Genomic DNA, 17,309 nt, shown 5'->3' with positions numbered 1-17,309 from the left:
CATGTGACTTCCCCTTTGCTCCCCACCTTGGTCTGCAAACAGGCAGCATCAAGGCCAGGAAGGGTTCCCACCCATGCACTATTCCACAACAAATGTACTCCCTACTGCCAGCCCCCCACATCACCCCACCTCCCATCCTACCCCTGTGTGTCCAGGGCATCACTCTCTGGGCTAGATATGATCTGCATTCAGATCACTTGAAGATATTAAACCCACTGCTCAGAGTAGCAAAAAGTTGGGGAGCTGAGATGTCTTCCCCAACCTCCCCCAGGTAGAAAGGGCCATAGCAGGATAGAGGTCCAGGTAGAGGGACCCAGATGCTGATCCAAGTTCTGGGGAGACAAGAGCAAGATGGGCCTGGGCTCTAGCCTGGAGTAGGGAGCACACAGCTCCTGGGAAAGCCAGGCAGGGAGCAGTCACAGAAGAGTGAATAAAAGCAACTGCAACTTCCTGAGCCAAGGAACTGAGACTGAGAGTAATGGGGACCTTGGAGCTGCAGGAAGCTAGTGGTCTCTCCAGGGAGACCCAGCAGTGAAGCCCATGAGGGTGGGCAGGCTGGGCTTTGCAGAGAAACTACAGAGGCTTCTAAAGGAACAGTGGGCCTCTGCCAAGCCTTCCGGGACCTGTGCAAGTGTGGCCTGATGGGGAACCTACATTTCCTAAGCTACCAAATTTTTACTAGCATAGTGTGTGTGTGTCTGTCTGCCTTGAGAGTTGCACTAGTACACAACTAAACAGATTGCCCCTTTTAAACTTCTCCTAATCAGCCACCTCTGATTACCAAAAATGCCAGAAGCCAGTCCCCCCTAGTTCCCCACCACCACCACCCAAGTCCCTCACTGCCACCAGCATTCCTTTGTTTTTTTTTTTTTTTTTTTTTTGCTGATGCAGCTCTTCCCTGGGCCTGGGTGAAGAACTGCATTTTTAGGGAGAATGCTGATGTGCCTGTTAACCCCTGGACTCAGATCCCAGGAAAAGCCACCAGAGATTCCAGGAGGTGGCCCTTTTCCCTCATTCTGCTTTATTTATAATGCCTGACCTAAAAGCATGCCAAGAGGAAGCCTGGTTTTATTTACATGTCAATGCCCCTGAGGGCAGAGGGGCCCACCAGGCACCTTTGTCCCCAGGCGGACTCTGGGCTCCAGCTGCCAAATCTGAACAGCTGTCAACAACTCGGAAATCAGAGGCCTGGAGTTCTGAAGCAGGGAGAGCTGGCATTTCACAGATGGGGACTCAGGAGGCCCAGAAAGGCCTGGGTTTGCGCAAGGGCTCCCAGCCTGAGCCAGAGCCCTGGGGCGTGGTGGCTGGGCCCCTTAGGGTGGGCAAGCTCCATCTGCAGGTGGGGGAGTGGACCAGTGTTTGCACTGCAGGGGTCCAGAGTCAGGATCTGGAGAGATGGCTTGCCCAGGAGGGACTCCCAGGCGAGCCCCTCCTGAAAAGACTCCAGGTTCAGTACCCCTACATCCTCATCTGTGAAATGGGCTGCACAGTTCAGAGACTTAGGGAAGGAGGAAGAGGGCTGATGTATCTAAAATGCTCCCTTGGTACCTAGCACAAGATAAAGTCTCCCTTTGTGAAACAACCACAATCCATCTCTGTGCACACAGTAACAACACAAGGAAAGAGTTAACCCCCCCCCCCCCACACACACACCGTAGCTCCTGTTTCACAAGAGGAAAGGCCCAGAGTTGTTGAGTCACTTGCTCTGGGACACACAGGCCCTTTTCTGCCTCTGCAGCTGATGTCTTGGTCCCTGGCCAGCCATGGGGAGGGGTGTGGCATGCTGAGGACTCTGTCCTCAGGATGTCACATTCACAAAAGTGTTCCAGGAAAGCAAGGACAGCTCCTTTTCCCTCTGTCTCCCATACTCTGAGCACAGGACTCTTAAGAGTCCTAGAGTCCAGAGCTTAGAATATGCTCAGCATCTGTCTAGATCTGCCCCCCCCCCCCAGGACGTGGAAGTTGGGGAGGACCACCACAGAGGTGCAGAATTTCTCCTGGGTTCAGCCGCCTCTCCAGAGAGAGAGAGAGAGAGAGAGAGAGAGCGCGCGCCAGAGCCACAGCCAGAGCCAGACAGACTCCTTCCTGGCAGGCTCCTGGGGGCTCCCCTGGGGCGCTGGGTCCTCACCTGGCACCTCCCGAGACCTGCTTGACCTTTCCTTAGAGCTCGGCTCCCGCGCCGCCGCAGGGTTGGCGCGGGTCCCCCGGGAGACCCTTCAGACGGCTCAATCCGGGCGCGCCGGAGAGAGCCCCTAATTGGGGCAATGAATCATCGCGCGCGCGGCTCGCGGCTGGACACAAAATAGATAGAGGAACCGGCGAGCCATTGTGCGCAGTTTGGGACGCGGAGGGGGTGGGGGGACGGAGGCGGAGGGGAGGAGGAGGGAGGAGGGGAGGGAGCGCGCGAGGGAGGGATCCCCCGCTCGCCTGCCCGCCTGCCGCCCCGCCCCCTCCCCCCCAATTAAATGACCCGCCGCTTTGGCAGGCGCCGGAGCTCGCACATGCGGCTGCCGCTCCAGCAGCCCGGGGCCCTCCGCCGCCGCCGCCGCATTCGGGGGGCTCACAGGCAGCCCCGGGGGGCGCCCGCGCCGGCCGGCCGCCGCCAAACTTCGCGGCGCGCGCACATGCTCCAAGTTGGGCGCGGCGGCGGCGGCGCGGGCGGCCGGTGAGCGCGGCGCGGCCATGAGCGGGCGGCCGGCGCCGGTCTCCCGTAAGCAGCGGCTCATGGCAGCCGTGGGCGAGCGGGCTGCGGGCGGGGGCGGCGGCGGGGGCGCGCCGCTGTCCTGCTTCATCTGCGGCGGCGGCATCGGGCGCGGCAAGGAGCTGAAGCTGCAGGTGAAGCAGCCAGCGGCGGGGGGCGCGGGGGGCGCGGGGGCCCCGGCACAGCCCTTCTTCCCGTTCCTGCAGCAGCAGGAGCCCGCACCCGGCGCGCGCGAGCTGTCCCCGGCCGACGGCTGCGTGTTGGTGTGCGCGGTGTGCCGCTGCTTCCTGGGTGAGCAGTGGGCGGCCTTCGAGCGCGCCCGCACGCCTGTGGACAAGCGCATGTACTGGCTCAAGAGGCCGCACCAGTGCGACGCGGGCGCGGGCGGGCGCCGGGGGGGCGCGGGGGCCCCCCGCGAGTGGAACGCCGCCTACGCGCTGGGCGGCGCGGACGACGACGAGGACTGCCCGGGGCCCCGCGCTGCTGCCGACGAGACCCGCGACTCGGAACTGTCGGAGCTGTCGGACACCGACCCCCCCTCCGAGCCTGCCGCCAGTCCGTGCCAGGACGGGGCGCCAGTGCCAGGGGCCACCCCGGGCCCGGGGCTCCGTGGGGGCCGCTGCCAGGACTGTAGGCCGCCTCCGGGACGCGGGACCGAGACCCCCCTGCAGGTAGATGACGACGAGGGGGTGCCCTCCAAGTCCTACGTGGAGGGGGAGCTCAGGCCTGGTGGCAGGCGCCGCAGGAAGGGGCCTGGGAGGCAGTGGGGCACAGAGGCGCGGGCCAGCGTCCTGAGGGGGATCCAGGAGCCTTGGCAAGTCCCTCCAGCTCCAGGGGTCTGTGCGGACGGCGGGAAAGGAGCCTCCCAGCCCCCAGAGAGCAGGCTGCCCCGTGAGGCCCACAGGGGCTTCTGCATGTCGGAGGACAGTGACATCAACATCACCAGCGAGGAGGACGACCGCAAGGAGCAGCCCTCCTTGGGCCCCAAAGAGAAGGAGAACGGGGCCCAAGCTCCAGGAGCTCCCCAGGAGAGCCAGGCTAGCCCGAGGGAGGGCCTGTGCTGCTACATTTGTGGCTCAGAGCTGTCCCCAGCCTCGCAGCACCAGATCCACGTGCAGAAGCAGGAGAAGCTGGCGCAAGCCCCCTTTTTCCCCTTCCTGTGGCTGCATAGCCCGCCCCCTGGGGCACAGCCCATCACCCAGGGTGGCAGCACGCTGGCCTGCAGGTGCTGCTTCACCTCACTCATGCAGCAGTGGCAGAGCTTCGAGTTGGCAGGGGTGCCAGTCCTGCAGCGGCTCTACGTGGTGCCCCTGAACAGCCACGCCCCCGGCATGGCCTCTAAGGGCCGTAGGCCCATGCGGGAGGAGAACTCGCCTGCCAGTGCTCTGCCCGAGGCCTGCTACCTCTGTGGGGAGGACTGCACCCCAGATGCCCGGGCAGTCGCTTCCCGGCTGGTCAATGGCAACATGAGAGGCACCATGTACTTCCCCTTCCTCAGCCTTCTGCCCTGCCCCCCCAACGCTCGAGCCCCCAACAAGCGCTGTGAGGTGCGCAGCTGCCCCAAGTGCTTCAGTGTCTTGGAGGACATCTGGGCGCTGTACCGGGCCTGTCGCAGTGATGAACTCATCACCTCCGTGCAGGCCTTCCTGGGCAGGTACCACCAGGCCTTCTCTGCCTCTGACCCGGCACCCTGTGAGCTGCCCACCTCTGTCAGGGCAGGTGCCCCACCACAGCAGCCAGCCATTTGCTACATCTGTGGGGCTGAGCTGGGGCCTGGGCAGGAGTTCCAGCTCAACGTGAACCCCTCCAGCCGCCTGGGCGAGAGAGAGCCCTTTTTTCCCTTCCTCACCGTCCACCCACCTGCTCCGCGTGCCCAGCCCGCTGATGCCTCCGGCCTAGTGGCCAGCTGCGTGCTGTGTTATCATGACCTGCTGGGCCAGTGGCTGCAGCTGGAGGCCCGAGGTGCCCACCCTTCCGCCAGTGCCTGGTCCCGGCAGTACCAGGTGGACACATTTGTGTGTTTCTTCTGTCAGCAGGAGAAGAAGCGCTGCCTGGGGCTGCAGGCCGTGAGGGTGGCCCGGCTGCCTCTGTTCCTCTACACCCTCCGGGCCAGCCGCAGCCTGCTGGTGGACAATGGGCGGCAGCTCATCATTGGTGCCTGCACCGAGTGCGGAACCCTGGTGTGCACTGGCCAAGGGCTCAGCCGTCAGGGCCCCCCAGGTTGGAGCTCCCCGGCAGCCACGGCAATCAAGGTAAGCAGCTGTTCTTTTCCTCTGGAGTTTGCCCTGAAAGGAAGAGATGCTGCTTTCTTTGCCTCCATTGGGGAGGCTTTTGCACTGATTCTGTGCAACATATTCTGATGGGTGCCTGGGCATGGAGGGTACCCTTATGGGGGAACAGGGGTGGCTGGCACCTAAGTGGACATATGGGCCCAGAGTCGCCTTGAGGAAGAATAAGGCAGTGCAGAAAGTGGCAGGCAGGAGCCTGCCCTTGAGGGTGTTTTCAGTGGAATTTATCAAACAGAGGAAGTTCAGGGCACGTCTGTCATCCACCTGATAACACTGGTAATTAGCGGGGACGGTTCACCCAGAGGTCTGCACACCTAGCTGGTCAGCTGTCCAGAGTAGTTGCTCGTTCTTTTCCCCAGCCCTGCGCACAGCAGACAGTCTCTTGAGTTTTCCATCCAAGTTCACACTTTCTTTCCTTGGAGAGTTTTTGGTTTGCTTAACAGCAGATGGAAACAGCTCTCCAGACGAGGGGGTGGTGGGGCTTGGGGACAGTGGCCTAAACAGACTTTTCCCTCCTAGTGGGAAGTCTTTCTTCTCTGCAAGTCAGCTGTGCCAAAGGCTGGGAGGTGGGGGTGTGTTGGGGGTTAGGGCTGCTCCCTGTTTATATGGTGCCGGCCTCCACGCTGCCTACAGGCAGGAACTTGGCACGCTCCGTAAATTTTGAATCTAGCTTTGCAAATGCCGAAGCAAAAACAGCCCCCGGTAGGGCCAGGAGATAGGCGGCTGTGAACCGTGGTCTCCACCAGGGCTGTGGGACCCTGAATCTTCCTTTCCACCCAAGACAGTCAGACCAGCCTGCTGTAATTGGATGCCCAGAGGCCCTGAGAGGTTGCTGCTGGCCAGGGGCCAGACAAGGGGCATGTGAATGGGAAAGGCTGCATCCCAGTCAGCAGTGGTTGTTCCAGCCTTTGCAAAGTTTCTGATCCTGTCCCCCCCCCCTTTGTGTATGTGAGAGAGAGAGACAGTTGTGCTTCCTGGTGACTGAGTCTGTAAAAGGTGGACCCACCTCCCATTGGATAGACTGTACAGCATTTATTTATTTATTTATTTATTTTTGTGAAGTCAAAATGGGATTTGTTGGTATTTTTTATTTATTTATAAAATGGAAACACTGACAAGACCATAGAATAAGAGGGGTATAATTCCCACTACCAGAGCTCCATATCCCATCCCCTCCCCTGATAGCTTTCCTATTCTTTAACCTTCTGGGAGTATGGACCCAGGGTCATTATGGGGTGCAGAAGGTGGAAGATCTGGCTTCTGTAACTGCTTCCCCGCTGAACATGGGTGTACAGCCTTTCTAAAAAATTATTTGATTTATTTTATTTACTCTGAGAGCAAGAGAGACTAGAACGTCACTCTGACATATGCAGAGGCTCAAACTCAGGACCTACCTCATGGCTGTAAGCCCAGCATTCTACTTGCTACTCATCTTCCAGGCCCCTTTAGAACTATCTCTGGAGATTTTGGTGGGGTGGTCTCCCATTTCACATATTAATTTTTTAATATATTGTTTATTGATCAGAAAAAAGAGAGCCAGAACAGCACTCTGTCATATGTGATGACAGTGACTGAACTGGGGAAACTTGCCCATGCAAGTCCTATGCTCTACCTCTGAGTTAGCTCCCCTGCCACTGAGCTCTCATTTCATTTTTAGTTATTTTCTTATGCTGCACTAAGGAATGAACCCAGGATCTTACACATGTACAACACCTCTGCTGCGTGGCCTCTCTGGCCTGGTCTTTTTCATTCTTTATTTCAGAGAGAGAGAGAGAGAAGAGAGGAAAGAGGAGAGAGAGAGGGAGAGACACCAGAGTACTGTTTCACCATCCATAGAGCTCCCCAAGTGCCATCCATGCTGCTTCTATGGGTACTGGGACTTGAACCCAGGGCCTCACACATGAAACTCTTCTACTCTACCTGCTGTGCCACCTCCCCGGCCACTGGCATTTTATTCATATATGTGTATGAATATTGGAAAAATCATGATGCAGTTTTGCATAGAAGAGCATAAAAATATGTCATGACTTTTCTAACAACCCAATATATGTATATTTTGCTTCAAGTGGAGAGACACAGAGACAAAGGGGGAGGGGAGAGAGAGAGTCAGTCAGAGAGACAGAGACCTGACAGCACTTAATCTTCCTTAAGTGAGGTGGGGGACAAGGCTCCAACCAGGGTCCTGCACATAACAAAGCAGTGCACTATCCAAATGAGCTATTTTACCAGCCCATGGCATTTTATTTTATTTTATTATTTCTTTATTTTATTTAAATGAGAGAGATACAGAGAAAGAGACACAGAAAGAAACACCAGAGTGCTGCTCAGCTTTGGCATATGGTGGTGCTAGCAATTAAACCTGTGAGCCTGCAGTATGGGGAGACAACATAACCACTATGCTATCTCCACCCCCCCTCGGCATTTCGTTTTAAACAAGCAAAAGCATTCCTCCAACCGGACTGCTGGACTGCCCACTGCAGGAAATGCAAAGGCCTGGAGCCCTGGGACCCCCCAGAAGAGGAGAAGAGCCCAGGTAGTGGGCTGGCCTTCCTCTCATGACTGATAATGGGAGAACTTGTTTCTCACCTCCTAAGCTTACTTCTTGGATAGGGAATGGAAATACAGCTGGCCTGCCTTGTAGGGGTGTGGGAAGAATTAAATGACTTGGGGTCTTTCAGTGCTCCCTGCAAAGTCCAGTGCTCAGCACTTCATGGGGCCCTCACACCCTCGCCTGGGTCAGGGACAGATTCTCCTAGGATTTATGCAAGGGTGGGTTCTTGGTGGGACTTGAGGTTTGCAGTGTAGGTGCTAGGGTGCTGGTGTTAGATTGTGCCCACCCATGTTCTGTGAGGCCTTTATGCATGCTCTTTCAGTGCCATCTTGTGAACTGGAGCAAACAGAAGTGGAGGTTGTGGTGAGCCTGTGCATCTGGGAAGGTGGACTAATGCCTGTCCTGATGGAGTTAGCGGATGTTGGAAAGAGCTGATGTCAAGTGGACTTGACACCTTTTCCTTCCTATCTTTTTCTTTCTTTTTCCTTTTCTATTTTCAAAGGTTTATTCATTTGCTTATTAATGAGAGAGAGAAACACAGCATCACTGTGGCACATGGAATGCTGGGAATCATACTCAGGACCTCATGCTTGTAAAGGCTATTGCCACGACATCATCTCCCAGGCCACTTTACTTATTTATTTATTTATTTATTTTCCTCCAGGGTTATTTGCTGGGGCTTGGTAACTGCACCACAAATCCACTGCTCCTAGAGGCTAGGTTTTTCCCTTTTGTTGTCCTTGTTGTTTTATCGTTGTGGTTATTATTATTATTGTTATTGATGTCATTGTTGTTGGATAGGACAGAGAGAGATGGGGAGAAGAGGGAAAGACAGAGACAGGGAGAGAAAGATAGACACCTGCAGACCTGTTTCAGCACTTATGAAGCGAGCCCCCCTGCAGGTGGGAAGCCGGGGCTTGAACCAGGATCCTTATGCCGGTCTTTGTGTTTTGCGCCATGTGCACTTACCCCACTGCACTACCACTGGACCCCCTATTTGTTTATTTATTTATTTATTTATTTTTTGAGTCAAGTTATTGGTGTATTACACCAAAGCAAAGGACTCTGGGGAAGGAGGGACAGGGATGGGATGGGAGGGGTCCTGGTGTATAATGGTGGAAAAGGACCTCAGTTAAGGGAGAGTGTTTTGCAAACACCTATCATTCATGTCTATCATTGTACCTCTGTGCCAACAGGTGTTATGTAAACCATTAACCCCTAATAAAGAGAAAAAGAAAAGAGAAAAAAACATGTTGATTTATTTATGATAGAAAGAAAGGAGATATATAGTGAACCAGAGCATCACTCTGACACATATGATGGATGCCGGGAAGCATACTCAGAACTTTATGCTCCTAAGTCCAGCACTCTAGCCACTGCACCACTTCCCAAGCCAGTGTTTGTTTGTTTCTTTATTTGTTTTGCCTCTAGGGTTATTGCTGGGGCTCAGTGCCTGCACTGCAAATCCACTCTCCTGGAGGCCATTTTTTCCCCACTATTGTTGCTGTTATTGTTATTGTTGAGTTGCTGCTGCTGTTGTTGAATAGGACAGAGAGAAATTGAGAAAGGAGGGGAAGACAGAGGGGGAGAGAAAGACAGACACCTGCAGATCTGCTTCACTGTTTGTGAAGTGATTCCCCTGCAGATAGAGAGCCAGGGGCTCAAACCGGGATCCTTGCACTTTGCATTATGTGTGCTTAACCTGGTTTGCTACCACCTGGCCTCCTATTTTTTTATTTTTGACGAGGGCACTGCTCAGCTTGGCCTGTTGGTGGTGCTAGGGATGGGGCCTGAGATTTCTCACATGCAAGTCCAGCTGAGCTGGAGTCCTAAGGCAAGTTATTTGTTCTTAATCATGAAATGAATTATTTCTTTTTTATTATTTTACTTTATTTTATTATTTGACATTCATTTATTCATTTTTATTATTGCCACCAATGTTAATTGCTGGGGCTCAGTGCCAGCACTATGAGTCCACTTTTTTTTTTCTATTTTATTGGATACTATAGAGAGAAATTGAGAAGGGTGGGGGAGACAGACACCTGCAGGCTTGCTTTACTGACTGTGTTCTCCCCTGCAGGTCGGGGGGGGGGGGCTTGAACCTGGGTTCTTGCTCATGGTAGTATGTGCGTATAACCAGGTATGCCACTGCCCTATGCCTTCTGAAATGAGTTGTTTCTTTTTCTCTTGCTCCTACTTCACAGGGAGCCCACTGAGACTCAGAGGCTGCTACTGACCTTGGAGACTCATGCAGCAGCAGGGGCTGGGGCAGCTCTCAGCAAGGTGAATCGTGACAGGAGGGCAGGATCTGGCTGTGTGAGGGGTTTCCAGTGTGGGCCAAAGTTGGAGAAGGAAGTGGCCACAGAGGCAGTCAGGGGCCATGTGTCTTCTCCAACCCCCACTACTCCCTAGGAGCAGGAGAGCCTTTGGGGATTGAGGGAAAGTGAGGCTAGGGGGAACCAGAGGCCTAGAAGACAGGAGGAGGATGTCGGGTTTGCAGTTGAAGACACAAGGGAGCAATAAAATGTTCTTGAGGGAAGGCGTGGAATGGGCTGGGGAGAGACCAACCCAGGGAGAGGCCCACCCAGGGCTACTGTGGCAGCTGTCCAGCTGGGTGGAGAGGCCACGGGGCAGTCTGTGCCAGTGGCATCGGGATCTGTAGTGAGGGCTCAGGGCCGCTTAGGGCAAAGAGGAGCATCTTCCCCCAGCTCCCCACAGGGACCCCTAACAGTCAGTAGGATGCCGGAAACTTGGCTTCTGCCCTTCCTCCTCTCCGCACCCTCCCTTCCTCCCTGCTCATTCAACAAATATTTATGGAGCTCCTATTCTGAGCCAGGCACTGTTCCAGATGGTGGGGACCTGGTAGCAAGCACAGAGCCCCCAGGTCAGCAGAGGAGGGACAGACAAGAGTCCCCCAAGAGGCAGCTTCCTGCAGGGCTATGAATAACGCGGAGGAAGGCTCAAATCCAGTACCAGAGTGAGCACAGGGAACACAGGTGTCTGTGGGGTTGCAGGGGCTGGACATGTGGGCTGGGGTGTCCCACAAGGTTGGGGAGGGAAGGTATGGGGCTGCCCACATGGGCCCGGCAGCAGCTCCCAAGCCCTTGAGGTTTCTATAGCTTGCTTTGGGTATGGGGGAGGGGACTGGAGGGGGAGGGAAGCCACTTCTGGGATAGAAAACCTCATCACTTCTGGGATAGAAAAACTCATCACCCGAGACCTTCTCTGTTTCCTTCTTACTGTTTATTCCTTAGCAGGTCAGCCTGAAAGCACTGTGAGAGGAAGTGTAGAAAGAAGGAAGTAAAAAAGGAAGGAGGGAGAAAGGGCTAGGGAAGAAAAAAGGAAATTGTCTGGATTGTGTTGTGTCTCTTTTTTTTTTAATATTTGTTTTTGGATAGAAACAGAGAAATTGAGAAGGCAAGGGGGTGAGAGAGAAGGGGAGAGAGACACCTGCAGCCCTGCTTCACCACTCATGGAGTGCTCCCCTAGCAGGTGGGGACAGGGCCATGAACTGGAATCCTTGGTAATCCCATGGTAACATGTGCTCTCACAGGTGTGGCCACCACTTGACCCCTTTTAAATGTATTTTTTTTAATGTCTTCGTTTGTGGCGGGGGCAGGAAATAACTCTCTGACTAGAACACATATACTTTACCGCATGCTAGGTTGCAGGTTGGAGCGCCAAGCTGCCAGCCACATGGGAGTATTGTGCAGAGGGGAAGCTTCATGAGCAATGGTGTGTTTCTTTCTCTCTCTCCATCACCTTCTTCCTGGGGGAAAATGTATGGGGGGAGATATATTCATGCATCGAATATTTATGATAGAGTGTGCATCAGTCTAGCATCTTGGCACCAGGGCTTGAAGTCGTACCCTTCATACTTGCAAGTCCTGTACTCTCTACCACTGACCATCTTCCCAGACCTGCCCTTCTTTTCAGCCCTTTATGGGGCTCCAGCTGTGAAGGTGGCTGTGTTCTGTGGGGGAGAGTATGTGTGCTGATTTCCTCCAATATCACCATGTCCCCCTGCCCTCAAGCCAGCAGAGTGCTAAGTGCCAGGTGCCAGGTTGATGGTTCAGCAGCTGAGATGCCCCCTTTTGTGGACTCTCTTGACACCTAATTTCTTTATCCTCCTCGTAGCACCTGGTTTTTTATTTCCTTCAATTTTAAAAAGGATCAATTTAACTCTGGTTTATTGTATTTTTGGATTTTATCGTTAGTATAGCTTAATCTGTTTTTTTTTTTTCTTTTTTCTTTTATGTGGTACTGGGGAATGAACCCAGGGTCTCATGCACATACTGTACAGCTGAGCAACTCCCCCTACCCCATTTTATAGTCTTTCCTTTCAGAGTAAAGCCTTTCAGACAGAGAGAGGAGACACCACAGCATCATGCCACTTTCCATGGGCCCCTGGCATGCCCAGCAGCTATGCTGCTGTTGTGTGGTGCTGGGCTGTGAAGATAGGGTCTCATGCACCTGCTGAGCCATCACCCCTGGTATGGCAGGCCTATCTTCCTTTCTTCTTAGATGGAGACAAAGAGGCAGAGAGGGAGTGAAAGCTATTACAGCACCAAAGCTTCCTTCGTTGTTGTGGAGGCTGGGTTTGAACCTGGGTCATGCATATAGCAAAGCAGCTCATTATACCAGTGAGCTATTTCCCTGGCCCTACCCTGGCTTTTTTTCCTCCTCCCCCTTGGGGCTTGTGTCCCACCATAGCAGGGTGCCTGCTTCCTTTCGGGAGGTGGGCAGTGGAGGGCACGCTGGCCATGGGACAGCTGGGTTTTCTGCACAGGCCGGTTGGCGGCAAGCCCTTCCCTGCTCTGAGCTGTCTGGGGAGCCCTCTGGGTAACGGAGCATGCAGCTGTTTACCTAACTGCAGCCTGCCCGCACCGGCTCCCAGCCCTGGCAGGTGTTGCTGCCTCTCCTTCCTCACTCTGACAGGAAAGCCACAAAGGCAGCTGTCCTTACTCCATCAGGGCCCTGCACATGTTTCCCCACTTCCTTGTGGGTCTACACCCTCTCAGCTGCCTGCTCTCCAGGGAGGGTCCGGCACCTTAGCCGGGTGACTAATGGGGCTACCCTTCCAGAATGTGCAGAGTGCCCACACAGGCACCCCAGCCCTGGCAGCAGTTGGGAAGGGACTGTACTGGCTCTTCCTTGAACTTCTTCTCCTCCTCCTCAGGAGGCCTGTGCTTTTCTTGGCGGCTTGGGAGCCATCTGTTCCAAGGAGGAAACTTTCCAGATGTGCCTGGTCCTTACCCTGGAGGCAGCTGAGACGGAGAGAGGAAGTGCGGGCAAGAGGGCTTCTAAGCTGTCGGGTGCTGGTAGCAGGGAGAGGAGGTGGCTGGTGGGCCCATGTCCTTTGCCAGGCCGTGTGTCTCCTCTTTTGCATCCATCCCTCTGCCTCTCTCCATGTGACTGGCTCTGGAACTTGCCTGGTTCACACCTTTTCTGGCTCGGAGGGTGCCCAGCCTGGAACACAGGTGTAGCCGGTGCAGCTGTAAGGAGAGCAGCTCTTCCTGGCAGGCTGGCTGGAGTGAAGAGGGTCTGGGCAGGGATCCCCAGGGTACCCTGGATCCTCAAGGAAGTAGGGTGCCCAAGGGCAGCCCAGCTGGAGGCAGGATGGGCTGACTTGCAGGGACATGGTTCTTCTTTTTGCTTCTATTTCTTTAGAGGTGCCAGGGAGTAAAACCAGAACCTCCACACGCCCATATCAGGTACTGCCGCTACCCAGGCTTCCCATCCCTGTTTTTTAATTATTTGGGAGGGAGAGAGAGGAGAACAAACACTGCTACACCCTCCATGGAGCTTTACCCCCCTCCCCCCACCCACTTCTGTGCTGTCCATAGTGTTCCCCATGTGCTGCTAGGGCTGGAACCCAGGGCCTTGTACCCGGCAAGCCTCATGTCTTAGTCTTAGCGAGTGATCTAACTCCCAGTGCTATTCTTGACCAGTTATTGTTGGCAGCAAGATTGGTGGGGGGCTAGAGCAGACCCCTATAGTCAGAGTCTGTGTGTCCAGCAGCCCTCAGGTTCCTGTGCTGGGACTGGCTCCCCAGCCACTTGTTTTGCCCACTGCTGCCTGGCCTGTTTGGTGAGTCCCTGTGTGGAGCTGGCTGCCTTGGAGAGAGGTCCATAGCCTCAGCCTCTGTGACTGGCACGGCAGAGTGGTGGGGTATTGGGGTAACCTGTAAAGATCAAGCCTACTGCCTTGGCCATGTCCCTATCCTGTGTTGGGCAGAGCCATGACAAGAGAAGGCATTCAGTCCTGATGAAGACACTGAGATCTGAGAGTGACGATGATGATGGAGGCGACAGGATGTGGCAGTGGCAGACAGCATGATGGCACTCTTTCTGTTCCTCCTTTTACACAGGGATCCCTCTCCCAGTCACAGGAAGTGGGGTTTCTTCTTCTTCAGATCAGTGAGTCAAGCCCCAGAGAGATGTCTCTTGCCCAAAGTCACACACCAGGGAAACCCTGGAACTAGTATTTGAACCATGCTGTCAGGATATCTATCTTTCTATTTTTTTTCTTTTTAATTGCCACCAGGGTTGTCACTGGAACTTGGTGCATGTATGACAGGTCCACTACTCCTGGTGGACTTTTTTTTCTTGATAGAGACAGAGAGAAATTGAGGCTAGAGAGGAGAGAGAGTGACAGAGAGATACAGCATTGGTCTACCTCTTGTGAAGCTTTCTCCTCGAGGTGGGGACCAGGGGTTTGAACCTCAGTTCTTGGGCATGGTAATGTGTTCTCTACTGTTCTCCACTGGTCTCTACTTCCACAAACTGGTCCCTGTCCCACTCTTTACTATTCTGCCATCCCTAAGAGAGGCCAGGACATGGACCCTGGGAGACAATTTGGCTCAAGAACATGCACATGCATAAGGGAGGGAGGGAGAGAGGATGGAGGGCGTGTGTGTGTAGGGGGGAAGAATGGGGGCATGGCCAGGACCACCTCTGGCTGCTAGCCAGCATCTGATGGCCTGAAGTCAGGAGAGGTCTCTGTGTTAGTGGGTCTTAACTGAGTGGTGAAGCTAGAAAAGGGTTCCCTTTGCAGGATTCCAATTGCAGTCATGCTATTTAGAACTCCTTTTCTCTTCTCCCTGTGTGGCTGGGGTACTTCCTGCCTGCTGATTCTACTCTAGGCAGCATTTCAACGTCTCAAAGATCTTTGCAGCTTGGATTGAAATTCACACCTAAAATCACAGTGGGCTTCATGATAGACCACTCAGAACATGAAGAGCAGAAAGAGCTGGCCATGTGTTGGTCTCTGCTCAGCTGCTGGCCCCTGGCCACCAGGCTCCCATTTCTGCAGCCACCCACTGGCCATCCCTAAGTCCCAGGATCCCCATGGTCCTGTTACTGGATCACTTGCCAGCAGCAAACCAGCAACACTGGCAAGATGCCACTCAAGCCCCCTGGACTGCCTACCATGCCTCTTCTGGCCACTGAGGATCCCATGAATGAATAAACAGTATTATTTCACTCAGGGGAGACACTAAGGCCCCTGGATATGAGAACTGGAGTCAGGCTGCCTGCAGTAGACAAGACCCAGGAGAACCAAGTAGCCGACACCAGGCCTTTGACTTCCGAATCCACTGGGGCCAGTGACCTTTTGGGAACTGAAGAAGAAGATGGGACAGCCCTCCCAGCCCAGCACGTGAGCTGTCCTGTCCTCCTGCACCAGCTCCTGGAAGGGGTGCACAGCATCACTGTGTTTATGAGCCTTCCCAGACCTGTAAACCTGGCTTAGCTTCCAGAACTGAATTCACAGCCGGGGATTAGCGGCAGAGTGGGCTCTAAGCCTGAGAGCTAGAGGGGTATGGGCAGGGGCCAGATGGGAAGGACCTCAGCACGGGGCTCTCTGTGCACCTGGTGTCCCCCCTCCCCCTCCACATACACACCTCTTCCTGAGAGGTGGCCCTTTTGCTCAGGTCTTCTGAGCACTGTTCCTCCCAGGGGGTCTTTCTCACTGTTGTGCTGTTCTCATTATTATTCATTCTATTGTGGATACTGTGACATCTTGGGGGCTCTAGGGAGGCCTGGAATGTCTCCAAACCAGGCTCTGTGGGGTGCTGGTCTGTGGGGTCAGGTGGGTGCTATATCTTTGCAGAGGTCATGTGTTGTGCATTGTCACCAGCTCTTGCTGGCCAGGAGATGGGGGAGGGGGACACCTTCTGGAAGCAAAGCCCACATCTCCCTCTTTGCCATGAACCTACATAGTTACAGCCAAGCCCTGGGGATGGCCCTGGCTTCTCCCTATTCCCCACCCCTGATCAGTATGTGGAGCAAAATGGACCAGGCTGGTGCTGGTGGGTGGCTGGGGCAACATCTCACCCCACCCCCAACCCACCCCTTAGCTCCTTGCACTAAAATGTTATTTTCTGTCCTTTGCAGAACTGCACAGAGAAGTGGGGCCTGTTCTGATGAGATTTTCTCAATCTGGTCACTGCTGCCTTCCTGAACACACTTGGAGGGGGGTTGTCACCTGCCCCTCTCAGAGTGATGAGGCCATGGGAACTTTTGCTGGGAGGGAATATAGCATCAGGGTTTGGGGGTGGGGGCAAGAAGGCAGGAAGAGGAAGCTGGCCTCCCAGGAGCAACTTAGGTGGTCAGGGGGCTGAAGAGTGCCTGCCTTTGACACAGATTGGATGTGGTCACCCCTCTGCCCTGCACAATGTTGCCCCCCACCCCCAACACCCTTGCTTGCTTTCCTGCATGCTCTGAGATTGCTCTGGCAGCTCCCCTGGTATGGACAGTGTATTCTCTCTCCTCTCTCTCTTTTCCTTTCTTTGTCCACCTTAGTTTCCTGAGTGGGGAAGTTCTGGCTCATTTATAAAGTGCTAGCCCTCTTAGTTAGCATGGCCTGACTCTCTACCTCTGGGTCTTGAGTCTCTTAGACCTAATTATCCCCACTGAAACTCCAGAGCTCCAAGTTTCAGAGAAGGCAAGCAGCTTGCCTGAAGCCACATAGCTGTCAGCTGCAGGCACCTGGATCTAGCTTGTCCTGCAGCTGCAAAGACTTCTGTATCTTCTACCCCCCCCCCACACACTCCTACCATCTGGCTTTTTGGGGTGGTGGATCTGAAGGGAACCCATTCCTTCCTGACCAATTTGATATCATGGCTGTCAAACAATTAGCACTGTGTCCCTACCTACCCTTAGCAGAGCCCCCCCTCCCCCTGCCAGGAGCCCCAGAAGTTGGTCTCCACCCTGTGCTCACATCTGGCCCACAGCTTGTGGGAGTTCAGCTAAACGCACTTGGAACACCCTGTGGAAACTTCTCACCAAACCCTGTGCTGGTCTTCTGCCTCTCCCACTCCATCTGCTGAGCTTGTTCCCAGTGCTCTAAACTGACTCTACTGGGAGTCAGATGGAAAAGGAGCTTCTCGGGGGACAGGAGACATATTCCTCCCCGGCATCTGGTGTGTGTGTGTGTGTGTGTGTGTGTGTGTGTGTGTGTGTGCGCGCGCGCGCACGCGCGCGCACCTTTAGGAGCTTGTGTCTGACCCACACCCAACCTGACCCCCCCAGAGCTGCTTGGAGGACTCTGCACTGGCTGGAAGTAGGCTGCCTGCCAGGGGTCTGAGCCCCCCCACTGACCTTGCTGCCTGGTACCAGGACAGCCACTTGTACCTCCCTGGGGCATCCTGGGAAACTTCTGGGCCCGGTGTATGTGGGGTCCTAGATGGTGCCTAGATGTTTGTGGGGATTAACACAGTGAAGTGGTGAGAGGTGGCGGGGGGGGGCTTAATCAAGGATGGTGGTTA

General features: G+C 54.7%; 1 protein-coding gene and 1 long non-coding RNA gene across 8 annotated transcripts in view; one reads left to right on the top strand and one right to left on the bottom strand.

Annotated features, from left to right (window-relative positions):
* Window positions 1–2,354, bottom strand: part of LOC132536738 (uncharacterized) — a 49,034-nt gene extending 46,680 nt beyond the window's left edge. For both annotated transcript variants that reach the window (XR_009548242.1, XR_009548241.1), the window contains exon 1: window positions 2,129–2,354. This is a non-coding gene — a long non-coding RNA (uncharacterized LOC132536738). The remainder of the gene's footprint in view (window positions 1–2,128) is intronic.
* A 238-nt stretch (window positions 2,355–2,592) lies between these two features.
* Window positions 2,593–17,309, top strand: part of GSE1 (Gse1 coiled-coil protein) — a 392,245-nt gene continuing 377,528 nt past the window's right edge. For 2 of the 6 annotated variants that reach the window (XM_060185064.1, XM_060185062.1), the window contains exon 1: window positions 2,594–4,953. In XM_060185064.1, the coding sequence (XP_060041047.1) occupies window positions 2,683–4,953 (2,271 nt within the window). In that variant the 5' untranslated portion in view covers window positions 2,594–2,682. Of the gene's footprint in view, window positions 4,954–17,309 lie in introns of all 6 variants that reach the window. The other 4 variants (XM_060185067.1, XM_060185066.1, XM_060185065.1 and 1 more) reach the window with 4 other exon arrangements.

Source organism: Erinaceus europaeus, chromosome 2 (assembly GCF_950295315.1).
Source record: "Erinaceus europaeus chromosome 2, mEriEur2.1, whole genome shotgun sequence".
Taxonomy (NCBI): domain Eukaryota; kingdom Metazoa; phylum Chordata; class Mammalia; order Eulipotyphla; family Erinaceidae; genus Erinaceus; species Erinaceus europaeus.
Note: the sequence above shows the minus strand (reverse complement) of the source record. Positions and strands in the feature narration are given on the sequence as shown.